The sequence below is a fragment of the Anabrus simplex genome, chromosome 4 (genome assembly GCF_040414725.1).
Source record: "Anabrus simplex isolate iqAnaSimp1 chromosome 4, ASM4041472v1, whole genome shotgun sequence".
NCBI lineage: Eukaryota > Metazoa > Arthropoda > Insecta > Orthoptera > Tettigoniidae > Anabrus > Anabrus simplex.
The window spans coordinates 346,717,701-346,744,727 of NC_090268.1; the positions used below are offsets into that span (position 1 = coordinate 346,717,701).

Sequence of the window (27,027 nt, forward strand, 5' to 3'; positions counted from 1 at the left end):
TTCTTGAAATCCTATAAGAAGTGACTAGATAAACAACTGATAGGGAATCTCCCACCTGGGTGACATCCCTAAATACAGATCAGTGGTGACTGCTTGATTAACTGATTGATTTGATTTTGTTGTGATACCCAAAATCTAATTTTGAGCAAAACTTCTGTTTTTTTTACTTAATGTGAGAAACATAACAGCATATTTATCACAGTGTCTTCAGGATTAGGCCTACTACAACAAATCCTAAGCCAGAAAGTGGTAAAGAAATAAAACTATTCCTGTAAAATGTGAATTTTCAGTGTTAACTGGGGAGTATTATATGACTAATTATGGTTACTGGTTTTATTCTCTAATAATGTCATTGCAGAGGTTATAAGAATAAGAAAAAAAAACAGGTAAGTAGGAATAACATTGTGTGTTGAGTGAAAATGAAAAATCAGGTATTTTAAAAAGTAAAAATAAAAAAGCCACATACTTAATGGGAGGAAGTTTATTTCTTAAATGTAAAATGATAATAAATTGATGATGTGGAAATATCAATGAATGGATTTATAAAAAAAAAAACTTAAAGCAATTACAACACTATTCTAATCCCAATCTCATTAATATAAGCTACAATAAATTGGCTATTTCTAAATAGTTTGTTTAAAATTTTTGTTACACGTGCTATCTATATATATGTCTTTTTATTCAGGTTTATCCGTTTAAATGATACCAGACTCACATTGGTCTCTTGTATGCATGCATTACTGAGTGTATTTCACTCTGGGAAGTGCAAATGCTATGACAGTACTATCAGTATACAGTAATGGCAGTCTGCTATGTGCAGGATATGTCTGTTATTCGTACCAATACTAATTACATGTAATCTTGTTTTACCAGAGCTATCACTGCAATAGCATCAAGATTGTTTATTGCTTTAAGATATTCCAGACGTATGAGCTCCAAGCAATTATTTCTCTCCTACCCTGTCCTATCTTTTTTAGGAATACAAAAGAAGACAGGCTTCTTCAGCTTTCATTATATATTTTTTTAATATTTTGAGGATACATCTTCATTTTTTCCACTTCAACTTAACCACTTGATTTTCTGTCAACATTTTTACAACAGAAACAATTTACAGTGTTATTAGCTTGAAGTTGTAATGTGCTAATTCCAAATAGACAATTACATTTTACCTGAAGAGTATGACATTTCTCATAAGAGTTTGATTTAACTCAGAAAAGTAAAGTTTTTGTTCTTTTACACTGAAACATTTATATGGCGTATGCTCATATGTGAGAGGAGGAAGAAAGGTTTTAATATCTCCAAGCGATTACTCTTCAGATAAAATGGGTGCTGTTCGTGGAAGTTGCTCACAGGGTGAGGGCTGGGTACCGCCTCACTAGGTAGTCCCACTTATGATACTGGTAGCTGTAAGCGCTGGTGCGAATATTGCTCAACAGTTCGATGTCCTTCTTCATTCTGTTCTGGCTCTCACTGCTGGAGGACAGCCTAGTACGCAGAGCGCGCTCTGCCCATTCCTGTGGTCGTGGGATGTCCCTGCTGTAGCCACGAGATCGCCTGTCCAGGTAGTCGATGACATCGTCGTAGTAGTTATGGCGGTAGTCGTACAGCATCTTGTACTGTAGGTAAGTAGGTCGGCTCCAGTACCGGAATGTCAGAGGACGGTTGGGGTCCCTTGTTTTGCTGGCTGCCGCCTGGGTGGGAGGTACCGCAGGGGCTGCTGCAGGCTCCGCTGGTGGGGGTTCCTCAGCCATTTTCTCCGCTGAAAAATAGAATGTTAAAATTAATCATGCGCTAGGAGAAGTGAAAATGTAGGGTCTTTCAAAAGGATTCCTTCAGTTTTGTATACCGCTGATTGAAGTGACTACGGTCCAAAACTAGCTATTTATGCAATAAATTTTGGAAACTCCTCCACCCCCCTCTCAATTCCAGACAAATTTCTCTTGTTTTATAATAAACTCGTGAATCTATTTCTAAACATGTTTTTGGTACATTCATGCTACATTTTGATTATATTTACCCTTGTGCTACTAACCCCAGTCAACAGTAGCTGAATATTTTGAGTCTGCAGTGCTAAGCAAGTATCAATCAATCACTACTGATCTGCATTTAGGGCAGTCGCCCAGCTGGCAGGTTCCCTATCTGTTGTTTACCTAGCCTTTTCTTAAATGATTGCAAAGAAATTGGAAAATTATTGGTAATTTATTCCATTCCCTAACTCCCCTTCCTATAAACGAATATTTGCCCCAATGTGTCCTCTTGAATTCCAACTTTATCTTCATATTGTGATCTTTCCTACTTTTAAAGACACCACTCAAATTTATTCGTCTACTGATGTCCTCCCACGCCATCTCTCCTCTGATAGCTTGGAACATACCATTTAACTGAGCAGCTCGTCTCCTTTCTCCCAAATCTTCCCAGCCCAAACTTTGCAACATCTTTGTAACGCTACTCTTTTGTCGGAAATCACCCAGAACAAATCAAGCTGCTTTTCTTTGGATTTTTTCCAGTTCTTGAATCAAGTAATCCTGGTGAGGGTCCCATACACTGGAACCATACTCTAGTTGGGGTCTTACCAGAGACTTATATGCCCTCTCCTTTACATCCTTACTACAACCCCTAAATACCCTCATAACCATGTGCAGAGATCTGTACCCTTTATTAACAATCATATTTATGTGATTACCCCAATGAAGGTCTTTTCTTATATTAACACCTAGGTACTTACAATGACCCCCAAAAGGAACTTTCACCCCATCAACACAGTAATTAAAACTGAGAGGACTTTTCCTATTTGTGAAACTCACAACCTGACTTTTAACCCCGTTTATCATCATACCATTGTCCACTGTCCATCTCACAACACTATCGAGGTCACCCTGCAGCCGCTCACAATCTTGTAACTTATTTATTACTCTGTATAGAATAACATCATCTGCAAACAGCCTTATCTCTGATTCCACTTCTTTACACATATCATTGATATATATAAGAAAATATAAAGGTCCAATAATACTGCCTTGAGGAATTCACCTCTTAATTATTACAGGGTCAGATAAAGCTTTGCCTACTCTAATTCTCTGAGTTGTATTTTCTAGAAATATAGCCACCCATTCAGTCACTCACTACAGCTTAGGTGGGCATAAAATGGGAAGTTGATTTTTGTCCACATATTGATAGAATGTTCTTGTTATTGAAATGTGTGGAATAATTATGTTGATACCTGCAATTGTTTCATAATTATACAGTAGTCTAAAATAGGCTTCCACTATCTGTAACCTCGACACTTCATGGGGTAGAGAGGTTAGCCCTACGCTCTTCCGTCTTTGCCCGCAGGAATTAACCTGGTACTCATTTTGGTGTAGGCTGACAAGGGGGCATTACCTAATCGTCACCATCGATTTCGCTCAAATTTATAGAACATGCAGGGCTTGGCTAGAAATGAAAGTACCCAAAGTGGGAACCCCAGATGGCCAAGCGTACAGAAAATAAAAATAAAAATGTTGACGCGGCTTTCGCACCGTATAAGCCACGTACGTTAGTGCGCACGCCGAGCAGTAGTTGGGGTAGCGGTAAGAGCTTGGACTAGTTATTCAATTGTCGTGGATTCGACTCTCCGTGTGGAGAATATTCTCAATGTTTACATTATGCATTTATTTTATTTTATTTATTTATTATATGCAAAAGTCCGCCTCTGTGGTGTAGTGGTTAGCGTGATTAGCTGCCACCCCTGGAGGTCCGGGTTCGATTCCCGGCTCTGCCACGAAATTTGAAAAGTGGTATGAGGGCTGGAACGGGGTCCACTCAGCCTCAGGAGGTCAACTGAGTAGAGGAGGGTTCGAGTCCCACCTCAGCCATCTTGGAAGTGGTTTTCTGTGGTTTCCCACTTCTCCTCTAGGCAAATGCTGGGATGGTACCTCACTTAAGGCCACGGCCGCTTCCTTCCCTCTTCCTTGCCTATCCCATCCAATCTTCCCATCCGTCCATAAGGCCCCTGTTCAGCATAGCAGGTGAGGCTGCCTCGGCGTGGTACTGGTCATTCTCCCCAGTTGTATCCCCCGACCCAAAGTCTTAAACTCCGGGACGCTGCCCTTGAGGCGGTAGAGGTGGGATCCCTCGCTGAGTCCGAGGGAAAAACCGACCTTGGAGGGTAAACAGATTATGAAGAAGAAGAAGAAGATATGGAAAAGGCATATAGGACGTAATTTTTTTATGAGCGCATAATTGTAAAAAATTTGGAGTTGCGAACTTCCCCGTGGTGTTCAAACAGAAATTCTTTTTTTCTCGTTTATTGGCTATCTCCCCTTTTTAAGGAATGTGCCATAAACGTGAATAATTGTTTCGCTGTAAGATTCGTTTACACCTGACAAGGGAAGGTTGCTCCTAGCGGCTGTACACAAACTATAGATTCTTGGCGCAGGTAGAAGAAAGTCTGACAATGAAATCCCATTTTTACCTTTTTTATGCCTTTTGCGTAAAAATAAGTAAATAAATAAATAAATGAAATGAATTATTCACCTCTTTGCGCAATTGAAAAAAACAATCTCCACACGGGGAGTCGAACCCACGACCATCGAATTACCATTCCGAGCTCTTACCGCTACGCCAACTACTGCTCGACGTGCGCACTAACGTAAGTGGCTTATACGGTGTGAGAGCCGCGTCAACATTTTTATTTTTATTCTCGTTTTCTATACGCTTGGTCATCTGGAGTTCCCACTTCGGGTACTTTCATTTCTAGCCAAGCCCTGCATGTTCTATAAATTTGAGCGAAATCGGTGGTGACGAGTAGGGAATGCCCCCTTGTGAGTGAACCACAGGGCCATGTACCCCTCCAAAAGTGGAAATCTCGTTTCTTAAATTTTTCATCTTCCTGGCGGGGAATCGAACCTACGTCCTTTCTGGCGAACGGAGCACGCTTTTACCACCTCGGCCTGACAGCCTCTATGTAAGATACTTAATACCGCATAGGCCTAATAAAATTCTGTGAGAAACTCACCTGTTTACTTTGACCAGTTTAGGCCAAAACTGAATACTTTACTCAGGATTAACTGAACCTACTTTTAATTAGTTCGTAAACGGTATTGAAATATTCAATAAAAACACTACCTACCTACAATAAAATGTTTCAGTAACAAAAAAATATCAGTCGTAAACTTCATCAGTACAAGTGTCATGTGTGATATAAGAAATGCCCACCGTCGGGGTCTGTAGGGTAGCGTAGTAGCTAGATCGAGATCGATTCCCAGCGGGACAATACTGAAGGCCTCAGGTAACACAACAATATCCAAGATAAGTTGCAATCCCACTCACGATCGTACTAGAAGTAGAACATCGTGTTTTCACCGAGCGAGTTGTCCGTGCGGTTAGGGGTGCTCAGCTGTGAGCTTGCATTCGGGAGATAGTGGGTTCGAACCCTACTGTCGGCAGCCCTGAAGATGATTTTCCGTGGTTTCCCGATTTCACACTAGGCAAATACTGGGGCTGTACTTTAAGTAAGGCCACGGCCGCTTCCTTCCCACTTCTAGCTCTTTCCTATCCCTTTGTCGCCATATGATCTGTCTGTGTCGGGGCGACGTAAAGCAACTTGTAAAAATCATTTGTTCGCTGTGAATGGGAGTCTCATTTCCATAATCACGGATGCTAGGAACTTGAATCTTCTGGATCATATTCATATACTCGATCAAGGGGGTTCATACAGTAGGCAATAAATGTTAGAAAGGGTACCGGTATTTTATTATATCACGTCCAGTCTTTCTATTCCGGTACATATGTACAAAATGTTAGGCTAATACAATTTCCACACAGTTCTGGGCATACATTTTCAGTGATAGAGTATTCTAGCTTGTATTTTATCTTCCTCAAAATAAAATAGGGTGTGTCAGTGGAGTCTGATGATACAATGGCTCACACTTTTCTGCCGTTTTATTCTGCATTACTCTGGCTACGTGGGTGGTATATATGTAGGCCAAGTCCAAGGTCTTTGGGTATACTACAGGTCACCTCATCGTGATAGTTTTCCGGTGAGAGGCTTGAAACGAGCGAGGCGTAAGTGTGACGCAGTCCATTTTTCTCCGACCGCATCGTAACCACGCGTCTGCTAAAGTTCCTGTAATTTCATCGTTGACGGCCAGCACGCTTTTGAAGCCTAGCTGGATGGCTGTGTTTACATTCCTTGTCCGGTGGGATGCCAGGATTTCCCCAAATTGAGATTTTTAACTATATAGTCGCCGAGAACGAGCAGCAAGACTGGACAGAACTGTGGCAGCTGTGCAACACTGGAGACCTGACAAGCAAGTCGGCTTCAGGACCGGCACGCTTTTGAAGGGCTCCACGTGGACTGTCACTGACAAAGGATTGGTCAAGAACCATCTACTGTTGGTTACAACAGAGGTGACTGTACACAGTCATAAATCTGGTTACTGTCCGGGGGGGGTGGGGATTCTACTGCTTAACGTTTGAGTCGCCGGTCGTTAACGAGGAAATTGAGAGAACTATAACAACAGCGTTGAGAGTGCGTGTCTTATTAGGGGCTCACAACAGTACTACATGTGTGACCAATCTGTTGAAATTCATTGGTGGTGAAAGGGGAAGGGGATTGTAACAGGATCCGTCAAGGATGAACTCAAGCAATCAATTGGAACTGGGAGAGAGTTAACATGCAATTTGCCCTGAAAATGGTTAAATGCTGGGCTGTTCCGGTACCTTAATTAAAGCTACGGCCGCTACCTTCCCAATCATAGCCCTTTTCCAGCCTTGCGTCGCCGAAAAACTTCGACGTGTTAGAGCGATGTTAAACGCGGGGAAAATGGAATTTCCTTGTTTGCTAATTGCTTCTGAGCTAAATATATGTACTGGAGTGCAGTGGCGGGTGGTGCAAAAATCAGTTGTGTGCTGTAACCCATCCCCACTTGAAAAAATAAAAATATTTAGAAACATACCGGTATGTGGATTTTAAGAAGCTTTCCACTGAGTTTTCCACACTGAACAAACACGCAAACAACCCCAACACATATACACATTCCTCATAAAAAAACTATAAAACTATATAATTAAACACACAATAACACCCGCAATGGCAAAATATTCACGAACTCAAACACTTGGTGTGAGCGCGCAAAAACAGAACTTCCCAATGTTACCAACATCATTGAAATGAAATTGCGAAATTGCATGTTATGTTTTATAGTGACATTTATAAACATTTTAATTAAAGAAAATCACAATATCGTGTCCTTATTTTGACAACATAAAAGGTACAATTTCTATAGTTAAATGATTTGCAAATGTGGCTATGGAATAGGCAAGTTGGTAGTATTCTATCCTCTTTGGTATTAAAAGACCTGGCGGGAACAGCTCTACAGTATTTTGTTTTCCCGTTTGCTTTGAGCGATCCCCCCTTAAATACTACCGCCGAGTCCAGAGGGTGCCACCTACCACGTTCTCATATAGGTCGTAATGCAAGTGCTGCCTCTCTGTGGTCGAATGAAGAATCGCTGTGAAGTGATGTCTTGGCGGTTGTTTCCACAGCCTATCGAAAAAGTTGGGCACGCATACGTAAAAGGAAGAGTTCCTGGTTTCTGGCTAAAAGCTTAGAAATTCTCGCTAAGCTGTGATCGCTCAGCCATCCGGCGTGGAGCGCACCTGGTTGTGAGGGGAGTTGAATAATTTCCTATTCTTTGGCTGACGTCTTTTTCAATGCACTGTATTTGATTGTGGATAATATTTTTAAAGTAGGTAATTTATTAGGCAATGTGCTGCAGCACTTCAGCACATAAGGTACGGCCGCCCCTGCTGGAGTGACATCTTACTCAATGAGACCACCGTACAGTAGGTCTACTAAACCTGATACCTGTTCACGTTATTACATTAAGAATATTCGGAGAAGGCCTTGTCTACTGAGATGAGCAACGTGTTTAAACTGAGGGATGTGACACTAGGTTGGGCGCCTAGGCGCCGAGGATTTCCGCCAGTGCAGCAAACCACAAATGCACGCTTCAGCTCACAGCCGATCAGGCGGGTCAATGGCATTATTATTATTATTATTATTATTATTATTATTATTATTATTATTATTGTTATGAATATGCTAACGAAATGTATTGTGATTTTAAGGTCGAATCAGTTTGAAAAATGATTTTTGCGCCGCTAAATTTCTTAAATTTTCCACTGTGCGTCGGTTGTCCTGAGCATGGATTTCTATAGTTTCCCATTTTCACTTCCAGGCAAATGCTGGGACAGAACCTTCCACCTCCTTACACAATTTCATTCCAAACCAAAACCAAACCCATGGCACTACAGCCCTTGAAGGGCCTTGGCCTACCAAGCGACCGCTGCTCAGCCCGAAGGCCTTCAGATTACGAGGTGTCGTGTGGTCAGCACGACGAATCCTCTCGGCCGTTATTCTTGGCTTTCTAGACCGGGGCCGCTATCTCACCGTCAGATAGCTCCTCAATTCTAATCACGTAGGCTGAGTGGACCTCGAACCAGCCCTCAGGTCCAGCTAAAAATCCCTGACCTGGCCGGTAATCGAACCCGGGGCCTCCGGGTAAGAGGCAGGCACGCTACCCCTACACCACGGGACCGGCACAATTTCATTCACTAATTTTACCTTCATTAGCTCCTTAACTGAGTTGGCGTCAGGAAGGGCATCTGGCTGTAAAATCATGCCATATAACTTCATCTCGCCTCATCGCTGACCCCGTATCAGGATTAAGGGTAGGCATACGAGAAATAAACGTAAACTCGTATCCGAGGTGATGCAGCTCTTTTCAGGCACTCCCCTGATGGAGGTGAGCAGCATGTTCCATTTAACAACTTATCAGCCCTTCTGCCACTTTTAAATCTCTGGCAGTACCGGGAATCGAGCCCGGACCATCGAGGATGGCAGCTAATAGTGCTAACCGTTACTTTACGAAGGCGGACGGTAGACATACATGAACACCTGTAAACAAGTGTAAGAGCCATTCAAATAGCAGTTTTCGTTATCTTCGTTTCGATTGGTTTCAGCAGCTCAAAGAATCCTTCCTGATCTCTTGTCTCACATGAAAGCTAAATTCAGAAAAATATTCAATTCTGCTGATTACTAATTATTTTCTTCGAACTATTTTGTCAGTGTTTATTGTTCGCAGCGATCCACTTGGATGCACGCTAGTTCCAAACGTAAGAAGGCTCACCTACGTCATAAAATGACAACACTGTCATTGGCCGATTTTGGACGAGGCAATCTGTATTATATCCAAAGACCTTTGGCTATGCCTGTACCAAGGGATTTAGTGAGCTATCTTTATGACAGGGAAATTTTGATCTTGTGCTTACATAGTACTTCTGGCAATAGGTTATTGGTTTGAAACTTGAGAAGTGTGTGTTGACGAATTCCGTGTTGTGATTTCTTTTGTGGCGGTACGCAACGGTATGCACAACCGGCACCTTTCTATTAAAAAAAAAAAAAAGAATTGGATATTATTCGGAATATTGCTCTCACATTTCCCATGAAGTGTTGGTTTATGGCTTAAAATCAAGCTTGTGAGTCCGCTTTTGTTACTTTTCTGTACATATAATGCGTGCGAACACGTGATTGAAGTTTCTGTAAACTGCCCCTCTGAAATTATTTTTCTTGTCCTATTAATCATTTCGTGTCGTCAGATCGGAGTTAAAGAAAACGAAAGAGATAATTTTCGCCTTGCTCTTTCTTGTCCTTCCACATGCCCTCACCCTTCAGCAAACGAACTGTTCTTGTCAAGGACAATCTAACGGTATCCGTATTTCACCAAGTGTCTTTAATACCAACGTAACAGCAAACAACTAACCGTCATAATTAACCTGGGGTTATTGTATTTTTAAATTAAACTGCTTTCATTGTTTTACAATCATTTGAAAACCATGAAATACTAGACCCACCTTATTATAATAGAGAAATAAAGAGACTAAGAAGGAGGTGCAGACTGGAAAGAAATAGAGTTAGAAATGGCTGTGGAAGTAAGGAGAAAATGAAGGAACTTACTAGAAAATTGAATCTAGCAAAGAAGGCAGCTAAGGATAACATGATGGCAAGCATAATTGGCAGTCATACAAATTTTAGTGAAAAATGGAAGGGTATTATAATATTTTAAGGCAGAAACAGGTTCCAAGAAGGACATTCCAGGAATAATTAATAAACAATGGGAGTGTGTATGTGAGGATCTTCAGTGAGCAGTATGTAAAGATTGTTGGTGACAAGGATAATGTCCAGATAGAGGAGGAGACTAAGGCTAAAGAAGTATTAAAATTTACATATGATAACAATGACATTTACAATAAGATAAAAAAGTTGAAAAGCAGCTGGAATTGATAAGATCTCTGGGGATATACTGAAGACAATGGGTTGGGATATAGTACCATATCTGAAGTACTTATTTGATTATTGTTCAGTCGGAGGAGCTATACCAGATGAATGGAGAGTTGCTATAGTAGCCCCTGTGTATAAAGGAAAGGGTGATAGACATAAAGCTGAAAATTACAGGCCAGTAAGTTTGACATGCATTGTATGTAAGCTTTGGGAAGGCATTCTTTCTGATTATATTGGACATGTCATGTTTGTGAAATTAATAACTGGTTCGATAGAAGGCAGTTCGGTTTTAGGAAAGGTTATTCCACTAAAGCTCAACTTGTAGGATTCCAGCAAGATATAGCAGATCTCTTGGATTCAGGAGGTCAAATGGACTGTATCGCGATTGACCTGTCTAAAGCATTTGATAGGATTTTGGTGTAAGTAGCTATACTAATGAAGTAAATAGTAAATTATGATACTTTCTCTGAGACAACAAGCATTGCTCCAGTGAAGGAAGTTGATTAATCACTGAACTGTTGATTGTATGTAGATATCACATTTATCCCCTTTTAAAGAGAATTAATCGAAACAGGACACTGCCACTGCTCACACTGCGAATAATTGCATGAGAGAAGTTCCTGTCTAAAGCATTTGATAGGATTTTGGTGTAAGTAGCTATACTAATGAAGTAAATAGTAAATTATGATACTTTCTCTGAGACAACAAGCATTGCTCCAGTGAAGGAAGTTGATTAATCACTGAACTGTTGATTGTATGTAGATATCACATTTATCCCCTTTTAAAGAGAATTAATCGAAACAGGACACTGCCACTGCTCACACTGCGAATAATTGCATGAGAGAAGTTCACAAAGTTTCTCCACAGAAACTGTCGCCTTGGGCGCAGCGATATTCACGGGTGTTGCAGAAAGAAACAACAAACTCTGTGCTATAATGCTAGAGGCTAATGTCTTGGCAGATGCATTCAAGGAATTAAACTTAGTGGTATGAAAGGCCATACAGGGTCACAATCTCCTGGATTTTCTTCTCACTGAGATAGACAGGACAGCTTTATCTCAAGGAGAATAAAGACCAGGTCAGTTAGTGCACCTGTCTTGAGGTGTGCACTGCTCTGCGTCGTGAGTTTCATTTCCACATGTACCACACATAGACTGATTCGGCAACGAGATACCATGTGTCCGATCTTTTGGCACTTATAGCACCGCGTGGGAAGCGGGATGAACGGCATCGCATCGCAACGGTAGTTTCTTACCTTAACTTCCTCTGGTAACACTGACAACTTAAAGAAGACAATGAAAGTACCAGTGGCAACGTCTTCGCCGTTCACTTTGCTTGTAATGCACCTGACATATGTCATACCACGATTCTTCATGTCTTCCATCAGCTCACCGTCAGTGTTAAAGACCCGGTTGCGGTGGAAGATTACTCAGCGAATCAGATTCTAAGATTTGCGCTCTTCCACTTTCACGGGGATTTCGCCAAAATGGTTCCACTTGAGCAATCGATCAGCCTGAGTTGTGGTGCGCGTCTTCAGCAGCAAACTACCATTGCGCATTTTGTATAGGTCCTCAAGTTTACCGGAGACAACTTCGATATGTCTGCTGGTTGTTAATTCCAGCAGCTGTAATAACATTTGATGCAATGACATCAAACACTTCGAAAACGAAGACTATGAAACAAAACGAACAGGTGATAGCAATTTCCTAACAGAACGAAAGTATTCCACTGTGTTGCACGGTGACGATACCTACGTCTTCTGTTCTCTCTTGAAAAGATTGTATTTGTTCGGAAATACAAGTTCATTCCTATGATTTCATAGATTTCTGATAGAGCGCACTGTGTTAGTACTGGGATGTCCAGATTTTTTAACTGAAATGGTAATAGGCTACCTCGCTTAATATATACTACTTTTTTCAATGCAAGGGCTTAGGTATTAATTGTATTCCTGCTGGTTGATGTTGGAGTTACAGGCATTGTTGTAATGTTTTTAATTTCATGTGTTAAATTCTCGAAATTTGAGAGATGGAAAGTAACCGTAGAGAAGAGTATGTATGTCATCAATGTATGTCATGTTCATGATTTCTAATACAAACGTCGGCTTTTAACTATTAAGTTGGTATGATGAATCGGGGTCAACCTATTTGTATCAAATATGTAGCACTTAGTTTTAGATATCCTCACATTTCAGATTCGAAACTAAAACATGGATGCTAATATCCTCAAATTAAATATTACCGAACCTTATACCAGTAAGATACATTATTGGTGACAATATAGAAGCACCTGATTTCATATACACCACAGCGCTTTGCTGCCAAAGATTTCTCTGCTCATTCGAGATGAAAAAAAGGAAACCGGCTCTGAATTTATTCCAAGAAACTAAAATATTTACCGACTCGTAAGTATCTTTTTTTTTTTTTTTTTTGCTAGGGGCTTTACGTCGCACCGACACAGATAGGTCTTATGGCGACGATGGGATGGGAAAGGCCTAGGAGTTGGAAGGAATCGGCCGTGGCCTTAATTAAGGTACAGCCCCAGCATTTGCCTGGTGTGAAAATGGGAAACCACGGAAAACCATCTTCAGGGCTGCCGATAGTGGGATTCGAACCTACTATCTCCCGGATGCAAGCTCACAGCCGTACGCCTCTACGCGCACGTAAGTATCTTAAACAGTATATTCTTCAAATAGTTTTCAAACAAAATTTTAAAATCCGGAAGCTGTACACCACACTTCCCGGAAGTCCTTAAGAACCTCCCGTAGTCTGCGTCACGAGCGTGCACTGACCTGATGAAAAATGAAATGTCGTATGGCTTTTAGTGCCGGGATATCCCAGGACGGGTTCGGCTCGCCAGGTGCAGGTCTTCCTATTTGACTCCTGTGGGCGACCTGCGCGTCGTGATGAGGATGAAATGATTATGAAGACAACACATACGCCCAGCCCCCGGGCCATATGCAAGAAAGAGTCAGCTTCCAGGTCGTCTTTAATTAAAAGTTTACAGGAGTTTCCCCACTTTACATCAGATGGTAAAATTACAGTGTATTCTATGACGTTTGTAGCGAAGAGGTGAGTGAACTATTTTTATATTTCCCCATAAAGAGATATTATCAATTTATCAAAATAAAAATGGTATTTTTTCACATTTGAGAGCCTATTTTAGGCACCTAAAATAAAAATGTTGGCACCTAAAACTCAGAGATCTAGTGATCAGATATGTTTTACTCCGACGCGCGCGTTGTTTTTCGTATAGGCAAGTTCCCTGCTCGTTCACCGCTCGCCAGAAGGGGATGGCGCGGTATGCCATCACATGTTTTGTTCCCTGACTGCGTCCTTTTGTTTTGTGTGCGCGCGCACCCCTGATAACTGACCTTGCACACGTGTCTGATGTCGCAGTCTTTTTCCAGGTGTTCCCAAATGTGTGTGCGTTTTGTTCATTTCTTAAAGGGTATAATGACTCGTGCGTTTTCAACGGCACAGTGTGTCTTTATGTACGATTCACACATGGTACTCAGTCTGCTCGGGATGTTCAAAGAGGGTTTCAAGAAAGATTCCTGGATGTAGACTTTCCAAGCAGTAGAACAGTTCATAATCGCTATATTAAATTTCAGAAAACTGGAAGTATTTAGCCTAAGAAATCAATAAAGCAGCATAGGGTTCTCATCGAAGAAAAGTTGGTCATCGTTTGGAAAAATTATGTCTAAATATCACTTCGTCGTCTTATGAAAATGGGATTTCATATGGATCTGTGCAAAAGACTACTAAATTATAACACTTGAAGCCGTATGAAATAACTGTGGCACATGCTCTTCAACCGGGCGACCCTTTATGTAAGTGCACATTTTATGAGTGGAGTCTAGAAAATGTGTACAATGGACAAACAGAACAACATTTAGTATTCTTCTGGGACGACGCCTGGCTGCAACTACGGATTTTGTGTACAGAAAACAACCGTTACTGCAGTGTTGTTAAACCTGACTTCAATCAATCAATCAATCAATCAATCAATCAATCAATCAATCAATCAATCAATCAATCAATCAATCAATCAATCAATCAATCAATCAATCAATCAATCAATCAATCAATCAATCAAATCACCACTGATCGTCCGGGTGACAGATTCCCTAACTGTTGTTCACCTAATTCTTTCTTACATAATTGCAAAGAATTTGGAAATTTATTGAACATCTCCCTTGGTAAATTATTCCAATCCCTAATCCCTCTTCCCATTAACGAATACTTGCCCAAATTTGTCATCTTGAATTCCAACTTTATCTTCATATTGTGATTCTTCCTACTTTTAATAACACCACTCAAACTTACTCGTTTACTAATGTCATTCCACGCCATCTCTCCACTGACAGCTCGGAACATACCACTTACTCGACCAGCTCGTCTCCTTTCTCCCAAGTCTTCCCAGCCCAAACTTTGAAATAATTTTCGCAACGCTACTCTTTTGTCGGAATCAACCAGAACAAATCGAGCTGCTTTTCTTTGGATTTTTTTTTCCATTTCTCGATACATGCATATTATGTTCATACATGATGTGTCCCTCCATGGCGCAAAAATCGGAGCATGATGTGCCATCAGTGATGAAAGAATCATAGCATCAGTTTTTGGAGACTACTGTTGATTCTGTTATGTAAATACCATAATAAACCGCTTTTTCAAATAATTAACCAACAGGGAGCGTGATTTTGCACTTTTTCAATAGAACTCTGCCACTAGTCACACTGCGAATAATTCCATGTGATAAATTCACAAAGTGTTTCCAGAGAACAGAGTTATTAGTAGGGATTTGTGGCGCCCTCGGTGACCCGATTTAAACAATTCCATGTACATGACAAACCCGCTCACTACACAAGAAATGAAACATAATATTCGTCAGGAAATTGCCGGTATTCCTCAATGTCAACTATAGCTTGTGATGAACAATTTCCTAACGAGATACCAAAAAGGTGAGTAATGAACGTCTTAAAACTGTCTATGTTACTGTTGTATGGTTTACCACCCCTACAGACGTCGACACTGCAAACGAGGCTGCTCGCCATAGTAAAAACACCGCGCGCCGGAGTAAAACACATCTGATCATTCCTTAGTACAAACTGCATTTAAATAATACGAACAACGATATTAATAACAATAATATTAAGGAGGTAAAAAGTAAATTTAATAATAATAATAATAAAATAATCTAACCTAGTGATGTTAAAACATAATCTCATTTATAACATATACACATGAAAATGAAAATCCACAGCCTGTTTCCAGTCATTCGACCGGGTCAGGAATGGAATGAATGAAGCCCCCATCTAGCGGCGAGGATAGGAATTGTGCCGGCTGCCGAAGCCTGTCGCACTTCTCTAGGGCAATGATTAATGAATGACAGATGAAATGAAATGATATTGGAGAGTGTTGCTGGAATGAAAGATGATAGGGAAACCCGGAGTACCCGGAGAAAAACTTGTCCCGCCTCCGCTTTGTCCAGCACAAATCTCACATGGATTGACCGGGATTTGAACCACTGAACCGTGCGGTGAGAGGGCAGCGCGCTGCAGCCTGAGCCACGGAGGCTCTCTATAATATATACACATAAGAATATTAAATGTTACAATATACAATTAAAAAAACATGCAGCATCATCGAGGACAAGGTCATTTTATACACAAGCGATGTGACAGGTAGTTCATCATTGCTTGAGTATATGATTACAAATTCAGACCAAATGAAACACACATGTCGCAGTAAAGGGTGCCCAAACAGTCGCATCAATACACAGTGTACCCCGCTCTGGCGCCAATGCAGGCGTGTATTCGCGCATGCAAACGATCATAAAGATGCCGAATGGCATCCTGCGATAGATTGTCACAAACATCTTGCACCTTTTATTTCAATTCGGCAATGGTTCTTGCAGGCTCTGGAGACACGTAAGTTTCCGCTTCATTATGTCTCATACGTGTTCAATTGGCGAGAGATCCGGTGATCTTGATGGCCAGGGCAGTTGTTGTACACCACGTAGAGCACGGTGCGTCGCAGCAACTGTATGTATACGTGCATTATCCTGTTGAAAAGGCACATCACTTTCCTGTCGAAGAAATGACAAGAACGTGTGCAATGTAGCGGTCACTGGTTACGTCACCCAGCAGAAACTCCAACTGTTTCCGCGAGTTGCAACTGATGGCCCCTCACACCATGAAGTCTGGGGTGGGACCTGGATGTCGTGGGCGAACGCACTCTGGAATACGTCGCTCACCAGGTCTACGCCGTACGCGTGTACGTCCACCACTTGCATACAGACAGAACCTATTCTCATCACACAGGACAACAGAGCGCCATTCCCCACTCCAGTTGACTCTTTCACATCAGATTAACCGTGCATGGCGGTGTCGTGGTGTCAATGGTAGCCTGGCCAAAGGCACATGTGATCGTAATCCTGGTGCAAGTAAGACTTCCGGAGCCTGGTCTGGTCTACGGGCGTCGGAATGTTTCGCAGACGACTGCTGAAAGCACCGATACATGCGCAGCAATCCGCCGATAAGTCCATCCAGTTTCCCGCAGGCCTCGTTGAAATGGCTGCAGTTGTTCAACAGGAGCACGTACTCGGCGGGTCGTTGTGACGAAGGAATCATTAACACAACAACATATTATGCACATATTATACCCTGGTACCACTGAAAATAGTCCTTGCGGATGCTGCATGTTTTATTTCCTGGTAGTGTACATGTTAGGAGTACCGAAATAACTTATTCTAAGAGAAGTAAATTTACTATTTAAACGAACATAAGAAATATACGAATTCCAAAAATGTACCGAAAGATCGTCTTCAGTAGGCCTATAGAGAGGACGAGAAGAAAAATTAAGAGGAAGAAAACAGTTCGTGAAAGGAGGAGGAAAATGATGATGAGGTAATAGGAGGAGGAGTTTTTAGGCCAAAACTGAATAATTCTTTCATATCTTTCTATTATTTCTGAGCGGGCACTTTTAAAGCTGATAAAACCGAGCTCGATAGCTGCAGTCGCTTAAGTGCGGCCAATGTCCAGTATTCGGGAGATAGGAGGTTCGAACCCCACTGTCGGCAGCCCTGAAAATGGTTTTCCGTGGTTTCCCATTTTCACACCAGGCAAATGCTGGGGCTGTACCTTAATTAAGGACACGTCTGCTTCCTTCCCACTCCTAGCCCTTCCCTGTCCCATCGTCGCCATAAGACCTATCTGTGTCGGTGCGACGTAAAAAAAAGAAGAAAAGCTGATAAAAGGTGAGTTGCGGTGGACATGCCTCTGACATCCACTGGAAAGAGATTCCATTGTTGGACTGCGATAACAGTGAATGATTTAGTAAACGCAAGGTATTGCAAGATTATTTTTGTTATGGTTTCTGCAGAGGAGTTTGAGGTGATCATGGAGATAGGCTGGTTGAGACTTTTTTTTTTTTTTTTAGAAATGTATATAAAGAAAGCAAAGTGTATGAACTTTGTGGCGCTCTTGCAAACAAATCCGCCCGAGCTGCGTGTACGACGGTGTGACATGCTCAGCGTAACGAAGCCCACAAATAAATCTCATGCACGCATTCTGAACACACTGTACTTTCCTTGTCCATTTGACACCGAGGTTATTATATACACTATACTGGAATAATCAGAACGGGGTAAAGTCAGTTAATAAACTAGAGTTTTCATTAGTTTGAAGGGGAAAGTGAATGTAGTTTCCCATGTATTTTGATAAGAAAGTGAATCAACAACGGACTCTGCTCGAGGAATCGTGTTCACTAAGTATAAATCCCTTTATATGAGTCCTCTTTTGCTCTTGGCGAAATTCCAAGGATTCAAAGAGTTGTTTCAAACCAAGGTGACACTGAATTTACAAATAATTCGTCTTTGGGTAAAATAGTCTATGTGAACCATTATCTTGAGCGAAATAGCCATTGCACCTGACAAGAACTGGGAAAGATTCCTGTCTACGTCCTGAAAGAGCTCAACATCGTTGACTCATTCAGTCGAAAGAAAAAGCTACCTTTCCAAGAAATTTCCCTATAAAAATTAATTTCTAACCCTCGTCGTAGAGACATTTATTAAATGGTAGGTGCACGCATTGTAGGGATTATTATTAAGATGACTGAATTATCACAAAATAACTGTATTCCTCCAAATGCTTGCAGTGTGAAGGCCGCTTTGTCTACAGAAATATTCATTGTCCCTGAAGGAGATGGGAGTAGTCAAGTCCGCTACCATCCAATTCCGGGACATATGACAAAGCTGTCAGCTTTATGTACTGTATTAACGAATATTGAAACCGTCCAATATGCCGCGTTTGTAAGCGTGTAATAATAATAATAATAATAATAATAATAATAATAATAATAATAATAATAATAATAATAATAATAATAATAATAATAATAATAATAATAATAATAATAATAATAATGCCGGGTTGAATGGCTCAGTCGGTTGAGGCGCTGGTCTTCTGACCCCAACTTGGCAGGTTCGATCCTGGCTCAGTCCGGTGGTATTTGAAGGTGCTCAAATACGTCAGCTTCGTGTCGTTAGATTTACTGGCACATAAAAGCACTCCTGCGGAACTAAATTCCGACACCTCGGCGTCTCCGAAAACCATAAAAGTAGTTAGTGGGACGTAAAGCAAATAACATTATTATTATTATTATTATTATTATTATTATTATTATTATTATTATTATTATTATTATTATTAATGCCATTTTTTCTAAAATAATTCTTTAACGTACTAACGCTAGTCTAAGCACCTTGCCACCTAACATTGCTAGAAATCAATCCTGCAACCTGTGGAACAGGAGCCAAACGTTTCAACAACTTTCAAAAAAATGTCGCAGTCAAATAGTTATTTCTGTTTGGTCATCTCACAAAGATTAAGAGTTTTTTTAAGATCAGCTCACACCGAGCAAGTGGCTGTGTGGTTTGGGTCACGTAGCTATCAGCTTGCATTCGGGAGATACTGGGTTCGAACCACACTGTCGGCAGTCCTGAAGATGGTTTTCCGTGGTTTGCCATTTTCACACCAGGCAAATGCTGGAGCTGTACTTCCATTAAGGACCCGGCCGCTTCCTTCCCACTCCTAGCCCTTTCCTATCCCATCGTCGCCGTAAGACCTGTCTGTATCGGTGTGACGTAAAGCAAATAGTAAAAAGAAAGTCATCTCACAAGGCTGGTCAATTCTATTGCAGTGTTAGGAATATAATTCAGTACCTTCCAATTAGCGGTTTATTAGCTCAGTAAATAAATAAGGATGATGGTTGACAAGTCCACAGGGACAAAACTATGTGAACTTCAATATTCTATTTACGTAAAAGTTTAAAGTTGAGACCAGTGACGTCCACGGTAACTAGGACTTGCACGTCCGTGCCAAATTTCAACGCCGCTATCCTGCTAACGATTGTATTCCATTATATAACAAGGTGACACAATGTTTTCAACTTCTGGCTTGTTGATTTTTATGATCGTTCAACTCGGAGAAGTTCTTGGTGTAACTAACTAACTAACTAACTAACCAAGCCTTGATTGGCCTTGGCCTAACAAGAGACCTCTGTTCAGCCCGAAGGCCTACATATTACGAGGTGATGCGTTGTTGGTCAGCGTGACGAATTCTCTATCATTATTCTTGGCTTTCTCACTGTTAGATAGCTCCTTAGCTGTTCTCACGTGGGCTGAGTGGACCTCGCTCCAGTCCTTATATCCAGGAAAAATAATCCCTGACCTGTCCGTGAATCGAACCCGATAAGAGGGAGGCTCGCTACCACCGGAGGCCCGGGTTCGATTCTCGGTTCTGCCACAAAATTTGAAAAGTGGTAGCCTATGTGGGCTGGAACGGGGTCCACATAGCGTCGGGAGGTCAACTGAGTAGACGGGGGTCCGATTCCCTCCTCAGCCATCCTCGAAGTGGTTTTCCACTTCTCGTCTAGGCAAATGCCGGGATGGTAGGCTACCTAACTTAAGACCACGGCCGCTTCCTTCCCTCTTCCTTCTCTATCCCTTCCAACCTTCCCATCCTCCACAAGGTCCCTGTTGAGCATAGCGGGTGAGGCCACCTGGGCGAGGTACTGGTCCTCCTCCCCAGTTGTATCCCAAACCCAAAGTCTGACGCTCCAGGACACTGCCTTTGAGGAGAGGGAGAAGCCAACCCTCGAGTGTAAGCGAATTAAGAAAGAATAAGAAGAAGTAACAGTAATAATAAGAATAAAACCTATTTTTCTAAATGTTTTCTTGGTAGTAAATATGACACGCTAGTCTAAGCACCTTGCCACCTGACATTGCTGGACATCAATCCTGCACTCTTGGGAACAGGAGCCAAACGCTTCAATAACTTTGTACATGTAGACCGATTGTTCCAAGTATCTGAAGGGGTACGTTGTCTGGCTGACAGCAGAAGAAACAAACAGATGCCCGGTACGGGTCGTGTAGCTGTAAGCTTTCATTCGAGAGATGATGGAGCTTGAAGCTCACCGTTAACAGATGTAAATATTTTTTTCTGTGGTTCCCCGTTATACCAGGTCTGGAACTCAGTTACCGTCACTTTTCGTACAAACTAGCCTTCTCCTGTCGCAGCAAAAATCTGTATATAATAATGCAATCTTAAACCGACAGAAAATAATGAAGACAAAAAACAAATAAAAACAAAACAAAAATTAGAATTTTGCTTTCCGATCTTAAAGTGGCTCATGGTATTAGAGATACTGAGCATACAACAGAATTGAGAACTACGTTAATTTCTAGGGGCAATATCGTTGGGCATAAAGCTAACCACTATTTCTCACTAAATACCGAAATTATGGATAATAGAGGACTTTACCTTCCCCTCTGTATGGATCATTGTGACTGCACTGAAATGGCTTTCAGTAAGTAGACAGACTGGATATTAAGCAAACTTATATTCTAGGTTATTTCTCTGGATGCATCTGCGTTTGCTGAAGGATTTGAAACATCACTTTATTTGGAATATGATTGAACCTTGCTGTTTCTTTCTTCCATTAAATGAACTTTAAAGTACCCACAGTCCTGATCTGTGGATTAGAATTCATTCCACCCATTGGGAAGAATGGTTCAGACAGTAAAGCACTGACTTTCCGAGTCCAACTTGGCGGGGATATTTGAAGGTGCTCAAATACGCTAGCGTCATATCGCCCACGTAAAAGAACACACGAGGGACGAAATTCCGATACCTAGGCTACTCTGAAAACCGTGATTTGAAACCATAAAATTATTTATTATTATTATTATTATTATTATTATTATTATTATTATTATCCGAATCGTTGGCTGAATGGTCAGCGTACCAGCCTTCGGCTCAGAGGGTCCTGGGTTCGATTCACGCCCGGGTCGGGGATTTTAATCGCTTCTGATTAATTCTTCAGGCTCGGGGACTGGGTGTTTGTGTCCGTCCCAACACACTGTTCTTCATATTCACACAACACAATACACTACCAATCACCACAGAAACACGCAATAGCGATTACATCCCTCCATATAGGGTTGGCGTCAGGAAGGGCATCCGGCCGTAAAACAGGGCCAAATCCACATTTGCGACGCAGTTCGCACCCGCGACCCCACAGGTGTGGGAAAAGCGGTAGGAAAACAATTATTATTATTATTATTATTATTATTATTATTATTATTATTATTATTATTATTATTATTATTATTATTCGGGAGTCTGGTGTAAAAACTCCGGACAAAACCAAAATGAGCCTTTGTGGCTCCAGCGACTCCAGAAATAATTGGGATAAGCTGAAGAAAGTTTATTATTAATCCAGTCATAAGAACTTGCTACGAAAATTCATCTCACTTCCTCACTTCATATCTTTTTTTTTTTTGCTAGGGGCTTTACGTCGCACCGATACACTTCATATCTGACCTCACAGAGAAACGAGGCAAGGGTTGTATTATTATTATTATTATTATTATTATTATTATTATTATTATTTATTATTATTATTATTAATAATAATAATAATAATAATAATCCCATCCAGTTGACCTAGATTCAAATTCCGGCTGTGCCTTGGAGAATTTCAATCCTAGCCACAGGATTCGAACTCTGAGTACTCAGCATCATGAGGACGACTGTGAGGATCAAACTCGGTCATCCTAGAAGAGTTAGTCCATAATTACTTCACTTCAACACCAACCTTATGCTGAGCGAGAGGCATATCTTTTACGTATCCCAGCCCGAAATAATTATAAATACACACCTAATAGTAACAACACCACAGTCACACAGGTTACGTGAAGAAACTTGACTCTCACGAAGTGTGCTTTTCTTTTGGCCACAAAATTCCGAGTCCCTCAAATGACTAATGAGCTTAAAAATCTGTTAGGGTACGTGAGTTGCGGGTCAGTATTTCAATGCATCACAGGCGCTGATGAACAACACACCGCTGGATTTACTTCTCATTGATTTTACGTTTCCCTAACTACTTTTATGGATTTCGGTGAGCCAGGGTGCAGGATTTTTCCCAGAGGAGCTATTTTACTCGCTAGAAAATTTGCCGACACTGCCAACACGAGGCTGGCGTAATTTAGCACCTTCAAATTCCACCGTAGTTAGCCGGGAATATATCCGTCATCCTGAGCTCAGAAGTCGGAGCTATTCAACCTGGCGCATCATTCAAGGTGATGTGTGAAATATTGCAAGCAAGAATAGAATAATGAATACCTGACATTTTATATAAATAACCACAATATTCAATATCTCTTGATAGTTACTACATCCTTTTTCACACTATCCTTCATGTCAGTTCTGGTTCATAATAAGAACATGTCCGACTCGTTGGCTGAATGGTCAGCGTACTGGCCTTCGGTTCAGAGGGTTCCGGGTTCGATTCCCGGCCGGATCGGGGATTTTAACCTTACTTGGTTAATTCCAGTGGCCCGGGGGCTGGGTGTTTGTGATGTCCCCAACATTCCTGCATCTCACACACCACACATAATACTATCCTCCACCACAATAACACGCATTTACCTATACATGGCAGATATCGTCCACCCTCATCGGAGGGTCTGCCTTACAAGGGCTCCACTCGGCTAGAAATAGACACACGAAATTATTATAATAAGAACATTTACCTAATCCCTGGCCCATAGAGGTACTGGATCAAAAGGAATAACTCCTTACTCAGAACATAACACTGATAGATATATAGAAAAATCCACGATCTGCTCAATATTTACTCCATTTAGGAACAAATTTATTTATATAGCTCAAATCTGGCCTCTAACTCAGTTAAATGGAACCATACGAACCATACGACGTGAAAAATACTTCTCGTGGATTAACTGTCGTTTAAATCACAGCTTCTTTGTTCAGATAAAGATATCAATGGTAATGCCCGTTATAAGGCCTCCTTTTTTTAATGAAGTACTGATGTATTTCTATGGCTCAGAACAGGAAAAATTACTGTCTTGGCATCTTCAAACTGCACTGATTAAGGGAATGAGTAAAGTTAATCAGAATTGCTGTCTCATTTAACGGAAATAGAAATCGAACCACAGACTTAACGCATAACCTTTCTTTTCCTGAGTGAGGGGTTCTTTTATACACAAGCTCCGCTTCGGATCAAGAGATTTATTTATATGGCTCAGATCTGGCAATTAAATCAACTAAATTTCACCATATCACTGGTATAAACCTATCATGGATTCTTAGATACCTATCTTGGAAAGCGGTTCACTCTTTTATTAATTATTCCTTTTGATCCAGCTCCTCTCTGGGCCTTGAATTAAGTAAATGTCCTTATTATGAACCAGTACTTATATGAAGAATAATTTTTGAAAATACTGTACAATGTAACTATCGAGAAATACTGGAAAGCATTGGCCTAATGGTGTGACACCTCTAGAGAGGTCTGGTGCAGGCCTTTCAAGTTGACGCCCATGGGAACCTGCACGTCTGTGAAGATGGGCCCCTACCTGGGATCAACTTCAATGCTGAAGATAACACAAACACCCAATCCCTGAGCCAGCGGAAATAACCAATGACTCGGGACCACTTAGGGCCAGCATGCTATCTACTTAGCTACGGAGCCAGACTATGAGAGCTGGAGGTTCATTGGAATGTTTTTATCTAACGTAAACTTCACAAGCACTACCCAAGATTCTAGAACGGAGTACGACCGTGAAATAATATTATTGTATTTACGTCTCATTAACTAAGTTATTATTTTCTGAGACGCCGAGGTATCAACATTTTGTCCCGCACGAGTTCTTTGACGTGTCGGTAAATCTGCTGACTGGAGGATGTCGTATTTGAGTACCTTTAAATACCACCGGACTGAGCCGGGATCGAACCGTGCAACAAGAGCTCAGAAGGCCAGCGCTCTGCCATCTAAGCCACTCAGCTAGGCAGTGTCTAAACGAAGTGGTATCATGGAGCTCTTGGAAAGTAGTTCACTCTTGTTTTTTAAAGAATTATTCCACTGAACTCCTTCAGATACCACCGTACTGAACGGGGAATAAACCAGCCATCCTGAAGAGACGCTCCCTCGACCAAGGATTAGGAAAATGTCCTTATAATAACTAATATTGACATGTCGATAGTTTGGGAAAAATGTTTAATTATCTAGTAAACTCGTGTCCTCATATGCCTCGAGATGGTGCAGCTCTTTCCAGGCACACCACGAAAGGAAATAATTTGCATGTACCTTTCGAACAACACACCAGCTCTCCTGGCAATCATAAATCTCTGGCAGTACCAGGAATCGAACACGATTCTCCGAAGACGTCAGTTAGTGGTGCTAACCGCTACGCTACGCTGGTGGACAACTATCGAGTAATAGTGGGAAGTAAGCGAACTGGAGGTTCACTATAATGTTTTTATCCAACACAAATTTCACATATACTGACCAAGAATCGAAAACGGAACACGGACGTGAAACGCCTGCACCAATCCGTGCGAGTCACGGAAGCGAACTTCCCCTTCTATCTGCTGACATTTTTGAAGCGACGTTTTAAAGACGATCCACGCAAATCCTGTCCACTCGGGTGTCCTTACCTTTGATCGGAGTAAGTAAAGGCTCACCTGAAGTGTGTTCTAGGAGATGTTCCTTGGTGCCGGGTCGAAAGGCAACTGAAGACTGCTTGCTTGTCTTGGCTGTAAACACCTCTTTACCCCCACCCTTTGGCGTCGTCCCCGGGACGCGGTGACTAGCCACACCTTCGCGTGTCACGTACCTACCTCCCGAGATAAACTAACCATTTGTCCTAGCGTCCAGTACACTCTCTGCTAACAGGAAGGACACATTCCCTAAGTTTTGACGCTTTAGCACCTTTTGCCATGGGCTCCTTGGGGGAAAGAATTTGACAGTGTAAACGTTACCAAATTAGAATCCTGTTAGGCTTTTCAGCTTTTACTTCATGTATAATGCTCCCTGAATTAAGAGTATGTAGATGTTCAGTACAGAGTGAAAAATGCAGGACTTGATATAATAGTTTGAAAATAACATTTCACCAGCTTAAATAAAACTGACATTTTTATAGCTCCGTAACTTACGCTACTAAATCCAGTCTTTATACGAATAACATACAGTAGCGATTCGAACACCGAAAATACGCAATTTCGCGTAATAGAACATAATCCATGACAAAGGAAGAGCAATTAACACCCCGCCTGCAATTTAAATAAAGGGTTTAATAGTAGTACAGTACTTAAACATATTTCTAAAGCCAGCATTTAGCGGAATAGAGTCCGGCTCCATGGCTAAATGGTTAGCGTGCTGACCTTTGGTCAGAGGGGTCCCGGGTTCGATTCCAGACAGGATCGGGGATTTTAACCATCATAGGTTAATTCTGCTGGCATGGGGGCTGGGTGTATGTGTCGTCTTCATCATCATTTCATCCTCATCACGACGCGCAGGTTGCCTAAGGCCGTCAAAAGACCTGCGCCTGGCGAGCCGAATATGTCCTCGGACACTCCCGGCACTAAAAGCCATACGCCATTTCATTTCATTTCATTTCATTTCAGTGGAATAGAATCCAAATAAGTACAGCATGTTGTTAAACACATTATAGTATACTGTATCTCTAATAGAATTCAAACTACAGAGTAGAAATGGCATCTACAGTACGTAATTCCGTACTGTATTCTGAATTGTACTTACAAGAAACACTTTTTCTGCGTAAAAATATCATTATTGTATTTTTGTAATGCACTGTTATCAAAACTGTATTTTCCTTTTAATTTAGGTAACTTTCATATTTGTAGGAAAACACTGTGACTTAACTAGAAATACAGGTAATTCCCTTTTGACATAAGGAACTACATCTACTACGTCGCCTTGTGTTGTACGAGTAACTGTAAAATGTACTCTACATACAGTAGTCTATTACGTCATTTTTCGGATAATTACGAATTTATGAAACCGAACACACCAAAATCCTAGTTAATTCGGATTACCGGGGTTTTACTGCGTGTTAATTGTGTTCTTTCCAAAACTCACTCTGACCAGAACATGCTTTCTTGAGGAAACACGAATTTCTCTAATATTGCTATAAGTAAGAATCGAATACAAATTTCTACTTACTTCATGAAATTTTGCTCATTTGGAGAATTTATGTTGCGGTCTCTTATTTACAACCATTGGTTTTGGGGAAGTTCATTTTTGAAAACTTTCTTTTTCCTGAAAATAGTAAATTATGTGGAAATACTTTTTTTCAATATCGCTGCTTAAAACCATTTTA

At 41.2% G+C, this 27,027-nt stretch overlaps 1 protein-coding gene across 1 annotated transcript; it reads right to left on the reverse strand.

Moving 5' to 3' along the window:
• Positions 1–465: 465 nt before the first annotated feature.
• On the reverse strand, positions 466–25,526 carry fln (flightin). The gene is made up of 2 exons (XM_067146540.2): positions 25,370–25,526; positions 466–1,759 (listed from the first exon to the last, which is right to left on the reverse strand). The coding sequence occupies exon 2, from the start codon at positions 1,749–1,751 to the stop codon at positions 1,347–1,349; it is 405 nt and encodes a 134-aa protein (XP_067002641.1). The 5' UTR covers positions 1,752–1,759; positions 25,370–25,526; the 3' UTR covers positions 466–1,346.
• Positions 25,527–27,027: the final 1,501 nt, after the last annotated feature.